Source organism: Struthio camelus, chromosome 3, assembly GCF_040807025.1.
Source record: "Struthio camelus isolate bStrCam1 chromosome 3, bStrCam1.hap1, whole genome shotgun sequence".
Taxonomy (NCBI): Eukaryota; Metazoa; Chordata; class Aves; order Struthioniformes; family Struthionidae; genus Struthio; species Struthio camelus.
This window is the reverse complement of record NC_090944.1, coordinates 125,702,652-125,728,423: the sequence shown is the minus strand read 5'-3', so window position 1 is coordinate 125,728,423 and position 25,772 is coordinate 125,702,652. Positions and strand designations below refer to the sequence as shown.

The window sequence follows — 25,772 nt, the reverse complement described above, 5'->3', positions numbered from 1 at the left end:
ATACATAGTAGATCCCTTTTAAATAGGCCGATTAGCACAACTAACCCAACCGGTATAAACAGGCACCAGACTCGGAACATAAAAGGGCACTTTTACGTCTCTTCTACGTCCATCTGTGCAGAGCACAACTTGGCTGCCTCTTTATTATGCAGATGAATTTTTCTCACAGATTGATCATGGTAAAAGTGTAAATTTACTAGAACCTGGGTGCACGACATCAGACACTCTCTAGAGATTTTCTCCCCCCATACACTTAAAAAAAAAAAAAAAAAAAAGTCTTATACCTAATCTAAGACAGCAGACTTGCTCCTGAGGCCCTTACTCAGTTTTATTCATTTTCACCTTTACTCTACTGAATAGGTTTGACGCATGAGGAAGATACTGAAAGCAAAGAAAGCCATCAGGACTCTATCCTATCTGTTGTTCCTTATTAGGAAAAAAAAAAAAAAAAGTTGTTACATCATTCTTGTGTCAATGAAAGAAGTTCTGTAAAAGAGGAATACAGATGCTACTGTAGGTCTCCAATTGCAAAAGTAGTTATTTATCAAATAATTTACTATTTTTGTTAATTGCTTTACTGCAGTTAGGTGCAATTTGAACGTTTTCCTGTAGAACTCAATACAGTTATATATTGATTACTGATCAAGTAAAGCTGCTATTTTATGAGGCTATTTTAGAAGACAGGCACTGATAACTCCTCTACTAGTTCCCCCTTCTGTACTGCAGCAAACTATTTATTTCTGTTTTAAAACCCTTTAAGATCTCGCTCACTTATTTATCTCTCATTCGGTATTGAGTCGTCAACTCCTACTTCCAAGTCTACTTCTACTACTCTCTCTATTATACGCTGAAAAAAGCGCTCCTATGTTTTCTTCTGTATACTCCGCACTTGGAAAGAGTTCCACAAAGCCATTTCAACATTCTTCTCCGAGTCTTCTCTTTGCTGTGAAGGATATAAGACGTTGATAACAACTAAGCAGCCAGGATGATGAGATCCTTTTATGCTGACCAGCAGTTTCATGCTCCTTTGTCTATCCATAAGGACCAATTGTTTTCTGTCTTATACATGGTTTATAAGTTATATGGGGCATGGACCATCTTTTTGCTCAGTGTGGAAAGTATGAAACAGAATGAGGTCTTAGTCCTAGACAATACATTAAAAAAAAAAAAAACCCAAAACCAAAAAAACCCCAAAGTACGACAGGAATAAAGTGAAGCTGTGATGTGTTTCTGTCAGATCTGAGAAGTGCACTGAAGGTTCCTTTACTAGGCTTTCAAATCAATATCACTGCAGAAGTTACAACTACTCTTTGTGTCATGTACAAACTGTACCGTAGATACAGCAATTGCACGTGCGTGTCCCACTCACCAGTTCACCACTTACTGAAGAGCAGAATGTATTTACCTGGAGTTGTACATTGCTTAAATGATCCTCACTAGGAGTTCAAAATATCTGGAAAGGGATATGGTAGAGAGGTAGAGAGTGGTTGGGAGATTTATGCAAAACTTCTTTAGAAATTCTTATTTAGATATGTTTTTTGTGTCACGTTTACTGCTGGGAGGAAACAAGCGTGAAATAAGGCTTGTCACGGGCTGTGAATATGAAATAGCAAAACGTAGGTCAGGACTCTTCAATGCCACTGGGGTAAACAACAGGGTAACTATTCACGGTAAGACAAAAAAATAGACTAAGAAAAGACGGTAATATCAGTCCTTCTGAACATGTCCAAGGTCTTGCATCAGGACCATCAGACACTGTCTGATGTTCTTTGACTCATGGTCTTAAAAATACAAGTTCAAAGGCTAATTACCAAACTCGGAGGTCCCTACAACAGCAACAGTAAGAACATTTCACTAAAAAGACTCTGTGTTCAGAGTACAGTGGGTCCTGGAGGGCGAAAGTATTTGCAATGTGTTTCTAGCTTCTGTTACAGGAAAACTCTAACCCCTCTCCGCCCAAATGAATTTAATATACGCTTTCCAATCTTTGTGCCGTTCCTGTGAAAAGGGAAGGGTGAAAACAGCACTGGATAGATGACATTGCTCAAGCTCTTAAAAAGCCTCTAAAGAAATCAGGTTGCAGACTGCTTGGTTTCTACCTGGATCACGAAAATTTGAACTAACATATGTGAATCATCATCATCATGTCATGGCAGGACAAGCATATCCGAGTTTAATTCATATCCATGGCTATTTCACAACCCCAGTGAAGGTTATATAATAGAGTACACAAGACTAACTGTTACCTCTTCCTTTTCTTGCAGTCTTATCTTTCCCTCAGAGTCTACTGGAATCTTACAAGCTTTGCAGGCTCCCAGGAAGAATACTGTTGTGACAATCAACCACACTGTTGATGGTGTGATAGGACATTTAATTTAGAGTAGCAGCAGACATAAGAAAAATATTACAATATAGTTAAAGCAACATGAAAAAGAAAGACAACCATGTTCACAGCTATCACATAGAGACATTATTATCCTCTGCCATCAACACTGTGGATGCAAAATGTCTTATTTTTTCTCCTCCTTCATGGGGAAGATATTGGTATTGCTATGGTATTTATCTTACTTGCATATAATGAGGACAGAGAAAAGATGCTTCTAACAGAATAGTTCTAGAGGTAGATGAAGAGAGTCTTGAAAAGCATTCAAATGACTTAGAATCACTCCAAATCTGTTCGAACTGAGCCCAAAGGGCACTGAAAATGTTACTTTTAAAAAATACACTTAAAGAAATAAAAAGCAAACAGGAATGTCTATTTTAAGTTGGAAAAAAAACCCAAGACCTCATAATCTTTTGATTAACAGACAAAACCAAAGAATCAATATCCAGTCAAAAGACTGTACTTTAGAATTCAGATAAAAGAAGCTTTGTTACAGTGAAGTTCAAATGATATGAACACCTTACCAGAAGGAACTATTTTAAGGGGGCTCTGCTGCCTTGCCTGGACTGGCAATTTTTCTTTGGGAAAATCTGTTTACAGGTACAGAAGATACAATAGCCTACATCAGATGAAATCTAATCTGACTCAATACAGTAATCTATGAAATGTATTCAGTGCTTTAGTTTTCATATTTAGTATTTATATTCTAAAAATGAACCAGTCTTATTTCTGCAATGCTCCTCACACATTTTTCTCCTGGATCTTACAGAATTGTACTGGTTCTGTAAAAAGACTGAACCGAATCGGTTATTTTAGAAGTTAAGAATTCTAAATTGAAGGAAAAACTATGCCCTTGATTCAATTCTGGATTCTTGTCTACAACGTCTAATATTCTATGGATGACTTTCGCCTCTCTCCTTTTTGGCAGCCAAGCCAGGAAAAGTTGAGAATCTATAAAATGGTTTAGAATAAATAAATAAATGAGACCGTCGAGTGCATATGTTTTCCCGTACCAAGGGGAAGTTAAATCCAGAAAAAACTTCACTGGAAAGCTGGCCTGTCTTCCACGACAGGCAGTACTGGAGCATGGGAGATACTCCTATAATTTCAACGTATCCTAGCTTGAAGGATCAGTTATCAAGAGTGGGAAGAGAACATTTCAAGTAAAGGCTCGTGAGAACCATATGGACGGGACATACCCAAACAAGAAATAGTGAGGTGGAAGGGGAGTAAGCGGAGAGAACGTTTCAAAAACAACAACAAAAATATTGTACTACTCTCAGCTATTATTTTGCTTTACTACCTGCATACAAAGTGATTTTAGTAAGAACAATCCACAAAGTCATAAAACTGTATATGCAATTATTGGTTTTAAAGAAGAAAAAAAAAAAACATTACCTTCGTGGTTTTCCCATTAGTCGTCTGATTTTTCCCCACTCCACTCTTGTCAATTTTCTGGTTTTCAGATTTGGGAAAGATTCTTTCAGGCATACACAGAAATCATTATCTCCTTCAAATAGCGGTCTGTCAAAACATAATTGGTCCTCTGTTAAATATACTTAGTAAACTTTTGTCACAAGGTTCTAAAAAGCGTTCATCATTGCATAAGAAATGCATTGAAAAGGAAAACTATAAATAAGTCATATAAACAAGATATTCACACTCAAGGGGCAAATTTAACCTGAAATCAGTTCCATTAAAAAATAAAGACAGAAAGTTTCCAGGACTACTGTTGTATTTGAGCCTTACCATCAATCTTTGTGATTTTACAGTCTATCCTGTTTAAGAATTTTCATCTCTCCTGTTAATGCAAGGAAACATTCATCCTGCTTTGTAATGCATGCAAAGGCACTGTCATAACCAAATGAAACCGCGGTAAAACCAGTGAAGTGCCATGAAGATACTGCAGTTCACTGAAGGAAACCATTAGGATGCAGTGAGGTACTGAGAGCAAAAGAAGGGACAATAATTGTGTGCAGTGTGCTAGCAAGAAACAGAAAAATAGTACCTTTTCCCACCAATTCATTCCATCATAACCTGGATTCTCAACAAAAGGTTCCAAAAATGCAGCAGAATGAACAAACTTATCATCCTCTATAGCTATACAGGATAAACTTTTATCATTCCATGACTCCACGAGAAAGCGTGAGATGAGCGTTACAGCAGTGACATTCAGAGAACCTACCTACTCAAGTTATGAATTTCTGTTTGATGCTATGACCTGTCTGCATCCTTATGTTTTATGACTGCCCTTTACTTTGTAGTACCACATTCTTCTTGTGCTGAGGAGACAAGGGAGCAGCAATGGATATGCCTGCCCAATAGCAGGCTAATCATTAAAGACTAATGCAACTGAAACAGATCTCACCTGGTGAGAACAGAAGAATAACTGCATCCTAGATAAAGCCACTTTCTTCTCTAAACTTTGCAGGGTGCTAAGTTTTATAGGCAAAACTCCCTAAGCACACAACAAAGAGGATCTTGGAGTACCTCTCTCTCCCTCTCTGAGAGCATGGGGAGAAAGGGAAAATTCATGGAGATAAGGAAACTTAGGCTAGAATAGAATAAAACAGAATATTTTTGCAGTGGAAGGATCTGCGACTATGGGATGAACTAAAAGGAAACTGCAGGGGAGGAAAGCAGAGGTTAGGATGCGGTTCAGGAGTCGCTGAGGTCCCTGACCAAACATGCAAAGGATGATCAATGGTGGTCCGAAAACAAGAGAAAAGGAAGTGCATAAAAGAGGTCTATTTTATCCAAGATAACCATAGATACCTTATGCTAGCTACAGTAAAAAAACAGCTGTTTTTTGGAGAAAGCAAACTGGTATGTGATTGCTTTTCCTATCACTAAATGGGCAAACTGTAGACCTACAGCACCTACAAGACTGGAAGCTCTGGGAAACAGCGTAAGCAAGTTACAGCTGCAACTGGGTAAGCAGATATCTAGAACGACTGAAGTGTGTCAGATGTCAGAGCAGACTGCACCACAACCTACTCTGGAAAAAGGGGACTTTACAGAAAACAGTCCCATATACAGCAGTCTAGTAAGACTCTAACTGAAACAGCTTCAATAATAGTCTAATAATCACAGATGATAGCTGCAGAGAAAAATATTTTTAAAACTTATAGTAGAACTATAGCATTAAAATTGATTATGTCAATTCAGGATAAAACAATTTGATTCAAATATTCTGAGACTCGTAAAGTGAGATTTTTTTCACCTGATGGAGTTAGCTCTATTATTTAAACTTTTTTATGATTCAGGTTGTCTAGATCATATCATTCAAAACAACATAAATCAAAATTTGTCTTCCCAAGTTCTGTAATTTCTTAGTAAGCTATTTTATGATAATATCCTAACATGATCATTATCTTACGAGTATTACGAACATACACTGATAACTATATCAAAGAAATTTTCAGAATCATCTACTAAAATCAAAGTCTAGTTTAGTGATGGATCAAAAGCTATACAGACAATTACTTGAGAATAAACCCAACATTTTTGGACAGTTGTAAAAATGGTAATTACGGTTACACATGTCGCATATTAAAGGTATTACCATGAATAAGTAGTTGTTTTCAATAAGACCTGAAAAGCATGCAAAGACTTCTTCTTTCAGAAGAACTAAATTCTACAGACAAGGAAGTCCAAACAAACTAAAATGAACAGGCAATTCTTCTGCTTGTGATGGGCATATCCCAAAACGTGTTTTTTGTTGCTAGAACTGCCTGCTCAGTTTAAGGAAAACAGCCCTGATCAAAAAAGAAAAAAAGCCAGTAATTATTTTGTTATGAATAAATACTAGAAAAGAGTAGCTGTCAACTGTTAAGCCGTCCTTTAGAATACTGAATTCCAAAATGTTACATGCATTAGCCAATCAGTGTAGCTTTAAGATTACATGTATTAATAATGATTTTTACATTTTAGAAGTTTTAGTTCTTCATGATTATGAACTTGGTTAAAAATGGTTCTTTTAAACAATTCATCCCGCCTTTCTAGTGGTACTAACAGAACAAGAGCCAGAGATCACGAAGCACAGATTCCAGAAACAGTCTGGAAGGTAGATTAGGTGATAGAGGAAGGATGCTAATAGGCAGGGAAGAGGTGAATGGTTGTACGCCCCAGATCTGCTAGCGATCACAATAAAAACAGGGTGATGGGGAAGAAATATCAGAAATCAACATTTACGCTTTTTAGATAAGTAACATCTTATGTAGTAAAGAGTCTCCTTCCCATGTCCAGTGCGTAACATCAACCCGAAGGTTCAAAAAAGTCCATACGTTCTGATAATTTCGTGCTTAACAAGCTAAAAACATATGAATAAAATCTTGTATCTGGTAGAGGCAGAAGTCACGAAAAAGAAAACTATTTCCATGAAGGAAAGCATTCCACAGACGACGAAAGGAGATACCCAAGTAGGCTGCGCCTCATGCGGAAGAAAAAAACAACAAGAAAAATAAACCCCAATAAAATAATTTTGAATCTCTAAAAGCTTAAGAATAAACTTAAGAGTGTTTAACAAATACATGGAAATTTGCAGCTTGATTTCAGAAAACGCTTGTTTCTACGCTAGTAAGTGATGATTATATGAAAAAATACATACTTATCTATATTTGAATAGAACCACTCATATATGCACCACTTGTGAGCTTTGGGAAGTTTGAGCAGGTTACGAAGCCGTAAACCAATCTTCTGCGATGCTTTCTTGTCTGGTGTTGGCATTGTTGCAGTGAACTTCTAGAGAGTAAAATAAAGGAAATCATTAAACATAGCCCTCTAAGGTTCTTCAACGTTCAAACAATTAAACTTCATTTTCTTGATAAAAGCTGTACGTTAATAATTACTACATTTCAACCACATATATTGTTTCATGAGAATTTTTTTTTTGCAGATGTATAATAAATCTTACCACATTATATTGACAATGCAATCAAACATAGCAGATGGCAAACTTTAGTGGGATCAGCGCCACCAGTCATCTCTATTCAAGGCTCTTCTAACAGAAGCATTTTCCAACAGTGCAACTAAATTATCGGTAACAACAGTACTGGCTCTGAAGTATACATAGACCTTAAAAATTTGAGGCACCACTGAACTTTATCCCAAGCTGGCATACATGACGTGGAGGCTCAAACCCCAGCAACACCATCTCACTTGCACTAGTGCTGCTACTCTTGCTAACTCTTCTTAAACTTAGGATGAAATTAGCACAACAATGTACTATAGTCAAAGCCTTGAGCAAAGCGTTTGCTTTTTAACAAACTGCAGGAGTACCTAGCATGGACATAAGCAATCGTGTTTTACCTAAGTTTGAAAACTATTTTATAAGCTGCAGAAAAGACACTTTCTTAGATCGCATGCACAATACATAGAACTGTGTTTAAACAAGACTGAAGAAGGATAATTCCATAATTTTGTTCCAGGGATGGCTGTCTTAACCGACAAAGAGAAAGCTACTTACAAGAGATTTCAGCTTTGTGAAAACATTAGTTCAGCTGGGTCCCCAAGCCATAACTGGCTGCTATCTTCCCCAAATGCGCAACAGAATTTTGACCTTTAGTAGCAGCAATAATCAGATAAAGAGTAGGGCAGGCACCCTGGTGGCTCCTGCTGTGCTCAACCACTATCCTCTAGATAGAGGTCCCCTTTCTTCCACTGGAACTCCACGAAACAAGGCCTTGCAGGACAGCAAGGTCTGTGAGCAACAGCGTCTGGAGTCCCTCACAAATGTTCACCCAGTAATCACAGAATCTCCTGAACCAGATATGCAAGTACAAACCAGTGGAGTCCAGAACGTTATTTGGGCCTTTCTACTGTTGAGATATCATGGTAATGAATAGCGAGAGATGTCATGGCCCTCATCTCTGACAGAATGGATCCAGGAAAAAATGGAAACTGCCAAGTCTTCCCCTTCTACACTGCACAGTACAGTTGAGAAAGCAAATAAGAGCAGTATTCAAATATGTCTACTTCTTCAGTATGGCAAATTCAAAAGCAGTAACACAAATGCAGCTCACGGGCTCCAACAGTGTCATTCAGAGAAGTGATCTGGATGACAAAGGGAATAGAGAGCCAATTATCTGAGACTAAGATATGCTGTCCTGTCTAGCATAGCAAATAAACGCTGAGAGAAATTATTGCTGCTATTTCGTGATATAACAAGGAGTAGATACGCAAGGGCAGGAGTAGAAAAAGAAGTCATTTGAATTAGAGAGGAGTATCATTACAGGAATAAGTAGGTAGAGTTGGCCATGAATACATTTAGGCTGGAAAACAAGAGCAAGTTCCTAGCTGCTGGAATACAGTGAAGTTCTATAAGTCTTCTAAATTAGGTAGTCAGTGCAAGAAACCTAGTTAGTTTTTAACTGAAACTAAATAAATTTATGCAGATGAGAGGACACGAGAGGACCGTCTGCAGTAGCAAGATAGTCCATTACTCTGGAATCCTTCCTAGTTCTGCATGCTTATGTCCAAGATCAAAATGAACAGGTACTCTCACAAATAAGCTGAGGAACCCAGTTGTGAGGAAGAAAACATAAATCTATTTTGAATTGTGGCTTTTACCTAGCAACAGCTTTCCTCAAAAAAAAAAAAAAAATTCCTAAATTGATAACGCAACTTGAAAAGCAAACGGATCCTAACTTTCAGCTAACATTGATAGGCTCGTTCCCCTTTCTGGTAAAAATATCTGCATACATGTAGGTACCTGTGGAACCATCGCAACCTTCTGATTTCTTTTGGGTGACCTTGTGTTTATTTGTCTGTCGTCTTCTTCACAGAAGAGTCGACTCCGTTTTGAATTTCTGAAGGGCTGCACGTATCAAAATTAACAATGAATTACAAAAAACCCTGATTTCTCTGTTCATGCACAGAATTGACAGTAAGAGAAATGGAATGCCTTCTCCCTGGCCACCTATTGGTTTAAGGCACATGGTACACAATAAATAGAGCCTCCTAGCAGTTACAAACCTAAGGCCTGAGAGAAGAGAGGAAGGAGTTTAAGATTGCAGGCTTTCCGATGCTAACTATAATGCATTGCTGTACTGCTGGCCCAGATCCACAGAAGTATTTAGAACTTAACTCCCACTTCTTTCCAGGGGAGTTAGGTGTCTAAACACTTGTGTATCTAAAGCTTAATATAGTTTTTATGTTGGTTATAAGCACATCTGTTAAACAGTTTGTCCTGGATTTTGGGTTAAAAAAAAAAAAGTTGATTCACACTGTGCTTATTTCGATATGTTCTCAGTAAAAAAAAATTAGCTGGACAAAAAAATTTCTTGCAAAGATCTTTTATGAATCTAAAGTGTTATTTTTTTAAAAATTTGTCTATATGGCAAAACGCTAAGAAGCTAAAGTCTGAAGGAACTAAAACTCCAACAAGTTATGTAAAAATATCAGATAAGAGAAGAGTTTAGAATTTATGCTGATTAAAATTTATTTGTATGCTAAGATGTCATAGCTCAAAGAGAATTAGAAAGCTGACCAAAAATGAAAAATCATATTGCAAACACATGGCATGAAAAAAAAAAAAAAACCCTTTCAAATACTTCTGCTTAGTTATATCTCAACGTTTTAGCCTATGACTAAAACCTTGCACAAAGCCCGAAGACAAAACAGCAACCTATGACTGGCTACTAGTGCTGACAGCAAGCTCTTCCTTCCATAAGCACTACGGCCCCGCACAGGAGCCAGCCACAACTGAAATCTCTCCTTTGCAGAGCCCCAAGACTGCACCCTGAGCATTCCTTGTAAATCAAACTATTTACAAAGGTGATGAATAAAGGCAGAAGTGAAATCTGCATTTGTTCTGCCATTACAGATGGTGAAAAAGCTACTAATTGGCATGACCATGGAATCTACGACACCTACAAAGTGAGGAATAGCAATGACAAAGAGAAGTCCTTAACAGCAGTCAGAAACAAAATAAATCAAAGTGAAATAAAACTTTGTTAATAAGGATTAACATTTAAGAAAGATATTTAATAAGTCTGTGGCTGATCAAAACGTCTAATATGTTTGAAAAAAGCTAGTCCCTATAGAATTAATTAGTGGTAGAAAAAATCTCTATCCCATGTCATGAGACCAGCTGGAGCTTTTCTAGGGAAGTGTGCCTTTCTTACTCAAAACTACCTATCTCTATAACCGTAACTACACAACGTAACTACTAACCCTATATAAGCTGGAAACCCAAGTACGTTCAACATACACAAGAAGAAAACGTGGGTTCTTTGAAGAGGTTACAAACCAGAAAAAAGAGACACATTGAATAGAGGAACTGTATATTAGAAGGGTAACCAAATGGTGCCCGTATCATATTAATATGATAAACTAGTTACTATGTTAATTGTTCTGGGTGTTTTTCTCTCTTCAGCTAAATACAGAGTTCTTTTCTTCCTATCTTCTAATTCACTACACCGCCTCAAGAGCAAACTTAAATTTCAATTATAGTGTCTTTATGCTCTTTTATAACCTCTTTGATGTCCTGTATAAACCATCACTTTTAAAAGAAACAGTCAGAACGTTTCTAACACTTTGAGCAAGAAAGCAGATCAGTATTCCTGCCTCAACAATAAAAAAGACTCTTATATCGCTAAATTCCCCAAACTTGTTTTTATCGCAGCATTCTGCCCACAGGGAAAACAGTCAGGTTCCTACTGAATTTTCACAATTATATCCTAAACTTGATATTTGAGGTGCTGGCTCCAGAATAACTTTTTTCTCCCAAATGTCTACATAGGTTTGCTTGGTTTTCCGACACTGTACCTGATGAAGAGCACATGCCAATACAGGAACACAAATGCTCAGACAAACGAGACAAAACTTGAAGAATTCCTTCAACCTTATGCTGAGGCAACATTACAGGCTAAGACCACCGATGTATTATCTGGCTTCAACAGAAGCGGCCAAAACCTATTCCAAGGAACTATCCAAAATGGTAAACTGCTTCATCAGTCTGGACTGCCTACGCCTTGCACCAGAATAAGGTAAGAAGTGCTGCAAAGAGGTATCATCCAACTTCATTAAAAAGGTCAGACTTTTTTGGAAAAATCTTTCAATCAGCAATACAACATATATTTAAAACTTCCTGTGTTTAGCAAACCCAAATTAGTATAGAAGACCACATCACTCATCAGCACTTGTAACGTGTAACGTAATTACTCTGGCACATGTAATCTTCTAAATTACTGTTAGGGCCTGCATTTGTAAGACGGTAAACTTCTCTAATGAGCAGCTGGAAACCGTCACTTGAACTCCCACAGTAACTAAGGGCCATCACAAAGATCACTACTGTCCAGAACTGCGTTTTGTAGACCTCGTCTTCTCTAGCATAAGCACTGGCAACACGTGTACCTATATCTGCGTGAATCCTACCCAAATAAGGCCCTTTTCTGTACAAAGAAATCTCTGCAAGGAGAAGATCACAGAAAAATTACACATGACACATGTGGTGTGCAATGTTAGTCACGTTCCTTAAAGCACTACTGGATGCTGCTCAGGTATTTTAGTTATGTGCAGAGCAGGCAAGTGCAAGAGTTTTTAAACATAACACTTCCCCGAAAATAAACAAGCAACTTAATACAAATAAACAAATAATGATTTGAATATACAAAGCAGGTGACTAGCTAGGAAGTTGGTTGCAATTACTGTGAAAGAAGGCGGCACCAGAAGAGTGTGGGAGAGAAGGTCTGCATAGCAATGCAGAGAGTATGCCACCTACCAAGGAGTAACAGCAAAGAACACACAGTATTACAGATGTGAACAAACAAGGCATTGGGTGCGATTCAGCCGGTGGCATAAACAAAACAAAAATAGTTAGGGACAGGCAGAGGAGGTTGAGAATAATCAAGAAAAGCTAGAATATGATAGGGAAGAAAAGGACAATGGGATGTTTCAAAGTGAGAGAGAAAAGGTCAAGAACAGAAACATGAATTTGGAGGCTGCGGGGTCACTACTTTTCAGCCCCTGCCCCAAGGCAGTTCTTTAACTTAAGCTCTCCTACGAGGACTCTCAGAATACTGCAGGACACTTCATTGCCATTCCTTCCTTTTTAATAAAATCTTCCCCTCTCAGAAGGCACAAGGATGGAAGTATATTATCACGTTTTTCCTTCCTTTTCCTTATGCGTCAATTCTCAGCCAAAATTAGAAATGGTTTATCTCATGAAATATCTCAAACAGTTGATAAGAAATGATGATTCCTATACTCACGGTGGTAGATACAGTACAAATACTCCACACAGCACTCACTTTACAAATAAGAGAGAAAATGACTAAGAGCTATCTTGAGCAAAGTCAGCAATTTAATTAGTTTGTTTATTCATTTATAAAACATGCCCTCATTTCACACTGGAACCGCGTAGAGTACTTGAAGGATACAGTTCAACACTCTGAAAATGTGCAACTATAAATCTCAGGCAAATTATTCGATACTTAAATTTGGTTCACTTTATGGTATTTTACCCGTCCTAAAATTGTCTTTTCTTTTCTTCTTGAAACATATTTGCTTCTTACCATTTCCACAGCAGAACCAGCATTCTTGCTTTTCCAAATAGGTGTTTTTTGCAGAGAATTGTACTTTTCATTCCATGTACTGGATAAACTTCCCTCTGTCGTGAAGAATTCATGTTATTAATATATTTTTTTGTTACTATAACTACTCTTCACAAGTTAGCATAACACTATCAAATACTAATATATTTTTGTTACTTGCAACGTTTGATTTTGAGTCAACTATGAATGGATTTTAGATACCAATATTTTTATTAAATTGTTCTGAACATTCATAAAAAAAAAAAAAAAAACCCTGAAAGACACTTTCAGAACAAGGGGAACCAAGAACAAAGCTTTTTCTGTTGACGCAAAGCTTACATTTCACGAAGCCCTTCTTTGCTGGGATCTTACTTCCATTGCCAAGGTGACGCACACCTAGACAGCTGTATCACGGCTGTGACTCAATCTTGAAGAAGGTAAAGCTCTAGAAGCCCTGGCCTCATTCTGGCTCTAAAAAAATGTTTTCAGGGGACGCACTCCAACAAATAAATCAAATCCAACTGAACTAAACCCACAATGGTTAAAACACATTCAGCAGACTGTTTCTTCTTCGTTGTTTAATGCGATTTATGAAGAAACTTTTACTGTTTGGCAGAGATAAAGCATTCAAAACTTTGAAATTATTTTCATGAATATTACATAAAAGAAAGGATATAGAAAATAGATTTTTTAGTTTTCCCACTACTTGCTAATAGAAAAAACAATGAGATTATGAATTTCCTTCCTATTGTAAATAGTCACATGTACAGGTTGCGCGAAGAATCCTTCTCCTATCACACCCTCAAGAGAGAAAAGATTACCTCAATTTTCTCACCAAACCTGATGCCTAAGCAACACTTGAAAAGAAAAAATACATTTCAGAAATGCCACCCAAAAGAACAGTGTCTAAATATACCACAACATATGTAGTTTCAACCACTGAGCATCAGTCAACTGAAATAACAGATATCCACAATTAAAAAAAAAATTTAACAAAAAACCCTCTTTAATAAATGTTACTTTGTTGAAGCTTTCGAGGCCAGGCTCAGTACATCTGAAATTCAGATTATTCATTTCATTCATACAGCAGTAAATTAAGACATTAATTTCTTACCTTTCAAGCTCACAAGTGCTTTTGCTGAAGAACCTGTAATATATCAGAAAGTCCACATAAACCATAAGATATTTCAAAGTCCACAACCTACGCAGAGTCTATGTATTCTTAATTAATTCTTAGGCAGAAAGGGCAATTTAATATCAAATCTTTCACAGCAGAATAAATGAACCCAGTATGCTCTCCGTGGCCCTAGGCATAGCATTATATGGCTATGACCCAACAAACCCTGAAAGTGTATTCACTTTCTTTTTTCTGCCTTTAGTTTCCCATTCACAAAACAGTTTCACACCCTGAGCACTTTTGTTTCATGCAGTCAGTTGTGAACGAGCTTTATTTCTGAACTGCGTACCTCCCCACAGTTGCTTGTTTGATGCAGCTGCAAATATATTATACAACTTACTAGGAAACTGTAACGAGCTCTCTTTGGCGACTGAAACCAATTCAAAGTTCTACAATATCACAAATTTCCATGAAAGCAACAGATTTCTGGTTTTCTAAGCTTGGATCACAAAGAGCGACATGGATAATTCATTGCCCCTGATCGAACCTCCTTCTTTAGCAAGGCAGCAGACTCAGATACTATAAAACCAGAACGGACCCTGAGCTTGTACAATCTGATCAGCTCGCGTAACGTATCCATCAACGTTTCACTGCTCCTCTTGCACTGCATCTGTAGGAACTCTGCAATGTCCGGGTCAGGAAGGACAAAGCTAAGCCTGACTACTGTCCTCGGACTCTTTCTAAGAACAAACTGCTTGAAGCAATTACATTAGTGCAACACCAAGGGAGAGAGATTTCTGAAAGACACCGCTTCCACAGACTCATGATTTTCTCTCCAATGATCTTTACCTTCCCACTTACGGTCTAGAGTTGCTCTCTTCTCCTTGCATTGCATCCTCTTCTTTTTCCTCATTCTTCCCTACTCCCTCGTTCAGCATTTCTTTGGAATGGCTCTTCAGTGAGAATTTCTGACTCCAAAGGTCTGGAAATTCCTTCTCCTGTAGCTGCCCTGTAGCTAGGTCTCAACTCCACTAACTTCATAGTGTCAAAGGCTCACGCCTCTAAAACGATATATTTCAGGGAATACTGTAGAGCCAAAAAAAGAATTCTTGTCCCCTTCTAGGGGAACAGAATATTCTGCTTTGGGGTGGGCTGTTGAAGCAAACACGGGTGCAGCAATGACAGAAACTACATCCTTTTTTTTTTTTTTCCCCCCATGTTATTTTGTTCGTTGCCATCTTGCCCGCCTGGACGCAATCCTGTGCAATGCGCTCTAGAGGACCCTGCTTGAGCAAGGGGGGTTGGACTAGATGATCTCCAGAGGTCCCTTCCAACCTTGGCCATGCTATGATCCTGTGATCTTATTAGGCCTCTTAAAAAAAAATAAAATAAAATAAAAAAGGAAATAAAATTTCTATCACTGTCAATTAAAAATTGCTGCCAAATAAAAACGTTGCTACCAAAGTGTTTGAGATAGGAAATGGAGGAAGTTATGACTCCCTGATGGTTCAGCTGACCCCCATCCCCAGTATCTCCCAAGCTGTTCAAATCGACAACAACTAACGTCTATGGGATTTCCTGTCAGCAATAAGGTGACAGACCTATGTCATACTCTTGCCCTTCCTGCACATTTCTTTTCTAACATTTCACCTTTGACAAGGTGGAGACCTAAAAGTGACTGGTATAGGAATCTGCTTCTGTGATGAGCTCATTCACAGTGAACCCAGCTCTTGTAACTGAACAATAATAAGAGTACTGAATTATACTTTAAAGGTAATACAGAATTAAAGTTTTTTTTCTATTATTATTTCATACCAGTATAAGATACTGTATACCGTGCTTGCATAAACACATGGGGTCCCTGCTATCCACCAAGAGCGCAGTCCCGAAAAGCGAAGGAGTCACGTGATGGCCAGTGAAGCAATATTTCCCCCACAAAGATTAACGTAAGGGATAGCAAGACATATGCCAAGATTAGTAAGTACACACAGTTTAAAAACATGAGGAAAATATGCAGGTCACTGAGGATGGACAGGCAGAAGCAGTATCACGAGGCCGGTCAAACAGAGAAAACGCTGGCTTCTCAGAACGGATCACTATTCTGAAAGATCTCAGGCAGTCCCTCTATAAGACTGAACATTGCCCTCTTTCTCTGTCCGTCTTCCTCGGATGAATCAAGTTCAGTGAACTCGGTCAAGGGCGAGTTTGACAACAACAAAAACGTAATGATTCCGCAAGAGGCTGCAGAGCGTTATACTGGAGGTTTGGTCTCATAGGTGAAGTGCCTGAGATGCTTTACTAACCATCGAATTCGGATGCTTTATCGGTGAGACTGATGATGGGGCAGCAGAGCGGCCTATTAAATGACTGGCAACAGAAACAACAGTTAGAGAGAAGCGATGGATAGCAGTGTCACTGTGCTACCTGCTAGTTTTATAAGATTAACGCTCCAAAACAGCATTAGCTGCCATCATGTTGTCTGCATGGGACAGTTATGAATCAATACGTTCCCCGAAAACCGCAGTCCTCAACAGATGCATGCCAGAATAAGAGTGCTCATTTGTCTTTCACTTAACCTGCAACTAAGGTAACATAACCAGAAAAGGGCATCTTTATTCAGGAATACAAGTGTTCAGAAAAGAAACTCCTGTTCAAGGCCTGTCCATAGTGAAACTAAACTATTTTAATGTAATAAGTTGCAGGAGATTACCAGAACTTACATTTCTGTAGGCTAAAACATTAGAACACATGTAGGATATTAAATGACAATGGAGACGTATACAAACTTAATTTTACCTTAAAGGCAACAATATCATGGTTTTCTTGTCAAGTTCAACTACACTGATCATAGGTGCTACTTGCCTAGAACAGCAAACCTTAAGGAAAACGGTACATTTCACTTTTTCCTGTTCAATTTGGCACTACTTTATGTACAAACAGTCATATAAATGGAGGACAGAATAATCTTTTGAGAAATAATTGGTTAATCTAAACTCCCCCAAGTTTTAATACAGACAAAAGCATTTGGAAAATTATTTTTAAAAATTGCAAAGGAATTCAGGATAGATTAAGTCTATTGCAACTATCCTAATTTTTAATTAAATTAATTTTTGGTTTACTAGTATCCCAGCCTCATATTAAATACCAGGAGCTTTGTATACAACTTTCATTTCTGATTAATAAATATATAATCATAGACAGCCTTTTTAACCAGCATTTTAATTATAAACACAGAGATTAAAGCAAGATATATATACCTGCTTGAATATAAATACCTCTTATGACAATGGCACAATTTCATTGCGACAAACATCAAACACATTAAAAGGGTGGAAAGGAAAAAATACATGGTTTGTGTATCATTTAGGTTACAACCAAAATCTGATTCAAGATTCAGAGGGTCATCGAGATGACTTCCTTAATCCTGAGAGTAAAAAGTTCAACTTAGGGAAGAAGTACAGCCTACTCACTACAGCAGTGGCTCAAGGCCTACTTTCAATAGCCTGCTCCGTCACAGTATTCCCATGTGAACTGTGCAAGTGTCTCAGTCTTGTTTTAGTATCCTGTTGGGTTATGCTTTTTATATGCTGTTAGTAAATAAATTACTTCAACACAATGTTCACACTTGACCAAGAGTTTGAAAAACTAGGAGAAAGTTCAGAACACAGCTAGGAGACAGATGTGAAGATCTAAAAACATGCCTTATTGCGAGAAAGTCAAGACACTCCAATCTTGCTCTTCCCAAAGAAGGTCAAGATCTGCATTGATCACAAGTATCTATAAAGGAAGATAATTCAGAAGGTAAATAGCTCTGTAACCCTCTTTTACAAGGAAAGGTCAAACACGATTTAACCGTTTGAGGATGACACTGGATAGGCTGAGGTTAGCAAGGAACGCAGGAGTTTAACGGTATTTTTTTAATATTAATCCTACTAAGAAAGGGCATAACAAGCTCCCTATTATTCAAAGTCAAATTGAGCTCGCATATGCTCAGAGAGAGCATATACGAGAAAAAAGAGAGAAAAGTACAGCTGAAACAGGAAACATGGAATTGATGTAAAGAAATTCCACAAATACAAGTACTGTTGCATGCTTAAAGCAAAACGTCAGGTAAGAGGATTATAATGGCCTTTTCTAGCCTTAAAAGCTGTAAAATACGTGCAACACAAGTGCAATAAAAATAACTGTGTTAGAGATTGTGAGGCGTTTAATAGCATGATAAGAGGAAGCCTGTTAGCACCTATGGGACAGGAATAAGTGTAATTATATGTTTTGTAACGTTAACAAGGAGTGATTTTCAGGGAGCGCGTGTAAAACTAAATTTAAAAAATTCCACATTAACGTACTGTTCAGTGGGCCAAGTCAAGCGCAGTAAGGACTATGACTTTCTCAGGCTAGACCAGACAGAAATCTGCTCTGCTGCAGCCACCGCTGGATGCACTGCTGGATGCAGTGGTGGCTGGACAGCTCCGCTAGTCCTGAACTCCCGTCCCGGCAGCACCGGCGCAGCCTCCAGGACCGCGGCCTCTCCAGCCCCAGCCCCTTCTTCTCCTAGCGCAGGAGAGCGCTTATAGAGCCTTACCAGGAAGATAAGCTACAACAATTGCTTTGTGAGCAACATGAAGAGACTAGAAAAAACGCTGCTATTTCTCCCTCTAAAAAAGTATTTCTTATATAGGATAGAGGCTTTGAGGTGCAGGAAAAATAATTCAAGATCTTTTCTTCTATTCAAAAAAATTAAAGTCACGTTTAAGTTCAGAAATAAGCATCCACTCCCTCCCCCTCATCTGAAAATACCATAACTGAACAAAAGAGAGAGAGAGAGTATTACTGCAATTCAGTATGGGCAGTTATGGATGCCCTGATGTATATTTTCAGTGCTAACATGAATACCAACACACACAACATAATTGTGAAAGATTTTTCAGACCTTTTTTATGAAAAATGTTTAATGGGTTGATCACAATTTTGAAAATTAAGGGTACAAATACCTAAAGGGAAGTTCCATAGATACTGACATCACTAACAAGTGAGCATAAAGAGGTGTTGTAAGAGTGTATCAAAATCAATACAGGAAATTGTATAATTCAGATGAGCAATAATAAAACCTTCCTTCTCCAGATCATTACACTATTTTGTCTAAATTCTGCACAGGTCAGCAGTTACTTTAACACTGGTTGCACTATACCTCAAAAACATACGTAATTAACTACACGGAGGGCTCTAAAATGGTGTGACAGAGCAAACTTGCGGAGAAGGAAAGGAGAAGTATAAGCCTTTATTACATACTGAGTCATTAACTCTGCTAGAGATCATTTATCTACACAAGCTTGGCACAAGTCGCTTAGCAGAGAGGAAGTATCTCAAATGATTGGCCATTAAAAGGATAGCTAATTAAGGGGAACTTAGAGAAAAGCACATGTCATAGGAAAAACTGAGTGGCAGCTTTTAAGCTCCCCCAAAACTTTTGGGCTTACTGAAGAGTTAAAAAAAGAAAGAGAGAGAGAACAATAACTTTTAACCTCAAGCATGGATCAGCATTTCCCTCACGTTACAAATCTACTAATGGACTGCTATTCGTGTAAATCGAAATCCTAACGTAACTACCGGATAGAAGTTGATTTTTTTCAGCTTTGTGATCTCTGCTACATGACTTGTGCAGATGATAAACAAAATAATGAAACACTTTTTCCAGCGCTACATTCTCATCAGGGAATACATCGATACCATAGTAACACTTAAATTCTAAAGGTATGCAGTAGAAATGATGCCGAAAGTACTCATTGCGGGTACTCTTTAGCACCCACGAAACTAATACTGAGCACTGTCTTGTGCGCTGTAATCTCACGTGGTTCTGCCAACCCTTTTGCCTCAAACATCCAGAGTAGGGCAGTGCTACGGCAACGGTCCCTTTGTGCTCGCAATGGAAAAGCAAAGCAGCCAGAGGTGAGCCACATCCCTCCTCCATCTATGGAGGGAAGCGTCAGAGCAGAGCAACTGTTTTGCAGGGGGAGGGTCCTGTGAACCACAGCAGGGGACTGTGCTAGGGGTAAGGAAGATTTCTGCCTGAAGTGCCTTCCTTATGCCGCTGCCTCCATCCACAGGATGAAAGCCCACGCAGAAAGTTCCTCCTCTCCTTTCCCTTCTTCTACCTGTCCCAAAACACAACAAACCCCTAGAAAGAGCATTAGCAAGATCTACCAATATACAGTACTAAAAAGAGCAGTATATTGCTGATTATCTGTATTGCAAAAAGTTAACACTTTGCCACCTATCACTACTACATTCCGGCTTCTTTCCCCGATTCACCTGTCACTTGTCGATACATAAGATAGATGTATATATACAACATGGAAATGCTGTGCTCACTAGCCGCTCAGCGCTTTGCTCCTGCTGATGGCCACAGGCTGCTGATCTTTTAACTAGCTAAGCATGCTTTCACTTTGATCAAAGGTGGGATTGCGCTCGGTTTTCTAGGTAATTGACTCGGCTGGTCCTCCTCGCTCAGAGTTACTTGTGCAAAAGAACACACTAATACGCAGATTTAGCTTTGCCCATGTCTGCAGCGACAGTCTTCTACTTTAATTTGCATGCCATCTGTTTTATCAAAGTCTCACCTCAGCTTTACTCCATGTACTTTCCAATCGACTAATCCACAAATAAGATTGCTATTGCTAGTAGGAAGCAACAAGACAGCATTATGTACACTTCAACACAATCAACTATATTTTTCCCTTCTGAGACAGGGGAAAATAGCCATCTGGTTTACAGCAGTAAAACGGCCCACCATTCACCTCCACTGCAGAATTACCAGTAGATAAGGGGGTAGGCGGGGAACGCATCAACTAAAATTAGTCACGCACTGGGCGTGAAGTCTGGGTAAACAATTTTGTCTCCAAAACAGAAACCCAATGATTAGTGTTTAAAGAACTTCTGCAACTGGGACCTTTAATACTCTGTAATTTTGGGGTTACAGATTCGCCATGGAATCGCTCTCTCTTCACAAAGCTTTCCTCCATACAAGGTGACGACATCCCTCTTCCCTTCCAACGCTAGTGGGAGAAGGCCCTAACTACAGGAAACACATATAAACCTAGACACTACCACCTCTTTGATATTTCAAGTTGTCATTGTGAACTCCCTTATCCATTTCAATAAGATGGTACACCAACTTTACAGAAGAATGTAACAATAATATATTTAGCAGATACAACTGTCCCACATAGTATATGCTTACTGTGTGCCTTACGTTCATCTCCCAGATCGAGGAATATTCACTGCCCAGCTACATTGCTGAAATTGCCAGAGGGCAAGCAGGTACTGTCAAAATACTCTAAAACAAATTCTATTTACTCAAATTTCAAATTTGAAAGTGAAACTACTGCATAGTTTCTATCTTGCCACTGAATACAGTATGTTTAATTACACATAACAACTGAGTTATGGTCTACTAATTTACTATATGCTATGTTAGAGAACATCCACAGAGATTATGTATAAGTCTGAAAGTCTGGTAACCACGAGCTAGTCCAGCTTTTTTATGTACTTACTCTTACACCACTATAGAAGATTCCAACCATAATGCTGTAATGCTTACTGACACTCCCCCTTATAAATTAAGTTGCAGACAGAAAACCATACGAAGTCAGTGCCAATCAGGTCTAAGTTTAGATCTTTTTTCATTTCCAATCCTATACTTACAATGAAATACATACAGTGATAGTTACAGTGTAATTAGAACCTATCCTGCACACCAAAACTGGAAAGAATAGGAATGGGTGCACAAGACAAACTTCTTGAAACTTTCACATTTCCAGCAGTTCACCAACACTACATAAAACTTGTAAGTCCCTATTTGATAAAAAAGCAAAACTTGCTTTTTTGCACCCCTACTTGCACCAAAATTAAAAAAAAAAAAAAAATACAAACCTTAGGGGCCACGTCAGCACAGCAGAAGCATGTTACCTTCATAAATACCTGCAATGTGGGTCTGCTTCATGAGTCAAGCAGATACTGTAACAAGGACATTACTAGCAAGAGTTTGCGTTACAGCACAAGGCTGAGTAAAATGCAGTAACATATTGTGTTCCAGCATTTGTTACAGGAGAAGCAACAGACCTGTCAAATCTTACTTACATCCTTGTAGGCAGTATGAAGGCGGGGAAGAGTAGAAAACATTTTATTTTTCATACTTAAAGGTAACTTCTGAAGCACAGGTGCCTTCTCTGGTAAGGCAAAAGTAGGAACAGTAACTTACACACTGTCCATTCTTAGGAACGTGGAACACAGACCCAGTAAGCAATAAAAGGCTTCTAATTAATAATTAGGGTTCTCTCAGTTGGCCCATGACTTGTTTTAATCAGTGTCTAACATAGTAGAGTGGACATGACTGAGCTGTACCAAATTGAGAGTGCCAGTTCCATCTTTAATTTAGGATCCTTCATAAATATCTTCGGTTAAAACAATGCTGCTGGATATAGAGGGACATTAGCCAGTTTTTCTCCTGACAACTATCAGAGTTGTAATAAAGATCCACACAGAGTAGTCAGAAGAAAGATTTGAATTCAAAGTCACCTCTTTCTGATAATCTGCCATTGTAGAAGTAGTTGTACGTTCACGAACTTGCATAGCAATGCACAAAATAGTGCTAAACAGTGTCACTAAAAGCAAAAATCTACCCTTTTGTATGTAGGTTAACTGAGGCTACTAAACGTACTAGTTTCAGCTTGGCCCTTGTTTGCAGTTTCCTCTGAAGTTCTACAGTGCTTCACTTCAGCACAGCTCTGCTACAGCTGGTATACAAAATAAAAAACAGATATTGACAGACTCAGAAAGAAATTTTAAAGCTCTTGGAAGTCCAGAAAGGGATTTTTAGGAAAACCAACAATTAGGCTATCTCTTACAAAGAAATGATTATTAGTCTATATTTTTCTTAGATCACTGTGGATAATTTCATGATTATTTAGAGGACTGCCTTCTATAAAGACTTAAGACGATTAAACTGAAAACGATTATAAAAATTTTACTATGTTGAGATAATTTTCAAATGTAATCTACAAGATTACAGGGTCAAGCCATTGAGGACAGCCTCCTTGCTCAATAAAATCCTTTTATATCCTAGTTAAGTGAATGACGATAGAGTCTACGCACAAATCAATGAAGTGAAATCTTCATGCAAAAAACAATAAAATGTATTTTTCCCCTCTCAGAAGAACAGCTCCAAACAGTTAATAGAGGGGCATTTTTCTACCAGCTCTTACCCTACTCCATAAGTCACTTCCGACAAGAGGTATAGCTCTTCAGAGAACTCTTGTGAACAGGTATGTATCCACACACTGCCTTTTTCTTACTGAACTAGCTGACCAAATAACCACAGTGAATTCATACAACCAGTAAGGCTCAAGATGACTGCCGTTTGGTATTAACAGGAGCTATTTGACGTAACATTTATTTTGCCGTATTAAATGATTTATTTGCAATGTGTACTTGTTCAGTGTTAACAGAATACATATAGGGCTGTGCTCCATGTGAATAAGTGACTGCAGATGTACAATATGTTGTAAAATGCACCCACTGCATGGTGACTAACTGGTACATGAATCTTCCTCTAGATACTGTTAGGAATATCACATGTAAGCCTGCGAAGATATTACACGAGTATCTCGTAAGTGAGCCTGCAAGTGAATGCTACACAGATGCACATATTTTGGAGCAGATGAAGGTGCTACACAGAAACCTGTAACAGTAATGCCAGATCTTGTAAACATACCAAAATATCGGCTAAATATTTGTGTAAACAATTAATACAAGTAACTTGTACAAGTATCCACATGCATGACACATATCAGTGTGCATCTGAGCACCTATGTCCTAAGTGATGCCTTCACGCTTGCTTAATTCTTTCCACTTCATTATTTGCATCTTGTGTGCCATTTTAAGATAAGCAGTCTCAGCCTTCCAAAAGGCCTCCCTCAAAAACATGCAAATCCTTTTCTCTGTCATTCTCCGAATCTCCGTTACTTACAGCCCATCTTCAGCTTTGATTGCCAGAACTTAAAATACAGCAATGATTATGAGAGCACATAAGAAATACTGATCATTGATTTCATGCTTTCTCTGTCCTGAGGTTCCTCAGACTGAGGATCACAACTCCTGCTTATAGTATTGCTAGAAGCAAAAGGGTTCCAAAACACCTGTAATAGGGTGGAGGAAAGACTGCAGTACAGAAAGGGATGAGATTTTTTTTTCCCCTTCCCTTCTCCTTTTAACTCAGCTTAGGACTTTAGTCAGCCACTGCTGGGTATCAAGGAATTCTCACTTTTCTCTTTCAGCAAGTGGCTTAGGTGTTATGTAGCATATGGCTACAGTTAATGTGGAAGTCACAGCACACAGAAACTACCCCACTGATTACTTCCAATGCCACTGAAAAGCGGCACAAAGAGTGTCCGCCTGACCATGATCATTCTCCTTTAGATCTCCCTGTATGCCCTCCTGCTTTCTCTTTAACATACTTGCATCTTCATCAATTTAACGGTGAAACTTCTAATGTCTTCTTAAGTTCAGTCCTATCTGTTACACGCTACATTGGCATGTCTTCTTACAGCTATATTTTACATTGAATCGTTTCCTCCTTTACAATACCCAAGTACGTTGTGTATGAATCCACATACGCAACACTGCACATTTTTGTCTCAACTGTACATGAGCGCTCACCTAACCTGCGCGTGCCCCCAAAACCACACTCCCACAAAACCTGCAGGGATACGTAGGGCTGTACGTACGCAAGCGTGTTATTTTCACACCCTCTTCCTGTACAACCCCCTGACACATAGCACAGGGTCTCCGAGCTGTCCCCTCTGCATTTGTCAGCACCCCCCCCCCCCCAGGTACAGCGAGCACCCCTTGATCCCCAGCTCTTCCGAGACGACTGCGCTGCCCAGAGGGCGGCCCGGGAGCGCACTCCTTCCCGGGGCCGGGCAGGACGCGGCGCCCGGCCCGGCAGTCAGGTTCGCCCCGCGCCCCCGCCGCAGGGCTCCCGCCGCCCGCGCCGCCGCCGCCCCGCACCCGCCCGCCTGGCAGGTGCCGCCCGGGCCAGCCTCGCCCAGGCCCGGGCGGCGGCACCCCGCGGCGGGCACCTCCCGCCGCCGCCGCCGCCCCCCGCGCCGCCGGCTGGGCCGGAGCCTCGCCCGGGAGGGGCGGCGGTGGCGGTGGCGGCGGCGGCGGGCGGCCGGGCGGCGGCGGGGGGCCGGGCCAACCCGGTTGGCAGGGAGGCGGCTGGGGCTGCGGCCCCGCACAGCGGGCAGGGGGCGGCGGCGGCGAAGGGGAGGAGGAGAGGGGGAGGGCGGGGGCGGCGGGGGGCGGCAGCGGCGGCGGCGCGGGTCGCTACTCACTCTCGTCAGGCAGCTGATCCAGCTCCGCCATCTTGAACGAGCCGCGCCGCTTTTTCAAAGGCTGCCTGGCGCGGTGCATTGTGGGGGAGGAGACGGGGCCTTGCGCGAGGCGGCGCTGCCGCGCGGGGGCCGGCGCCGGCGCGCGGGCGAGGCGCGCGCCAGGGCCGGCGGCGCGTGCGCAGGGGCGCGCGGGGCGGGGCGGGGCGGGGCCGCGAGGAACGGCCGGTAACGGCCGCCCCTTCCCCCCCCCCCACCCGCACCTTCCGCCGTCGCAGTTCGTTGAGGCAGCGTGAAGAGAGCGGCGTTAACCATGGCACCCTGCCAACCTGGGCTCAGGGCTCTGATGT

The 25,772-nt window shown here is 39.9% G+C and overlaps 1 protein-coding gene across 3 annotated transcripts in view; it reads right to left on the bottom strand.

The window, feature by feature from the left end:
• The window catches only part of LIN9 (lin-9 DREAM MuvB core complex component), a 39,312-nt gene extending 13,793 nt beyond the window's left edge, over positions 1-25,519 (bottom strand). Inside the window, exons 1-6 of one of the 3 annotated variants that reach the window (XM_068940145.1) lie at positions 25,426-25,519; positions 14,033-14,065; positions 12,901-12,995; positions 9,096-9,200; positions 6,993-7,126; positions 3,782-3,907 (exon numbers count right to left, since the gene is read on the bottom strand). In XM_068940145.1, coding sequence (XP_068796246.1) covers positions 3,782-3,907; positions 6,993-7,126; positions 9,096-9,200; positions 12,901-12,995; positions 14,033-14,065; positions 25,426-25,504 — 572 coding nt within the window. In that variant the 5' untranslated portion in view covers positions 25,505-25,519. The remainder of the gene's footprint in view (positions 1-3,781; positions 3,908-6,992; positions 7,127-9,095; positions 9,201-12,900; positions 12,996-14,032; positions 14,066-25,425) is intronic. The other 2 variants (XM_068940146.1, XM_068940147.1) reach the window with 2 other exon arrangements.
• Between the last annotated feature and the right edge of the window lie 253 nt (positions 25,520-25,772).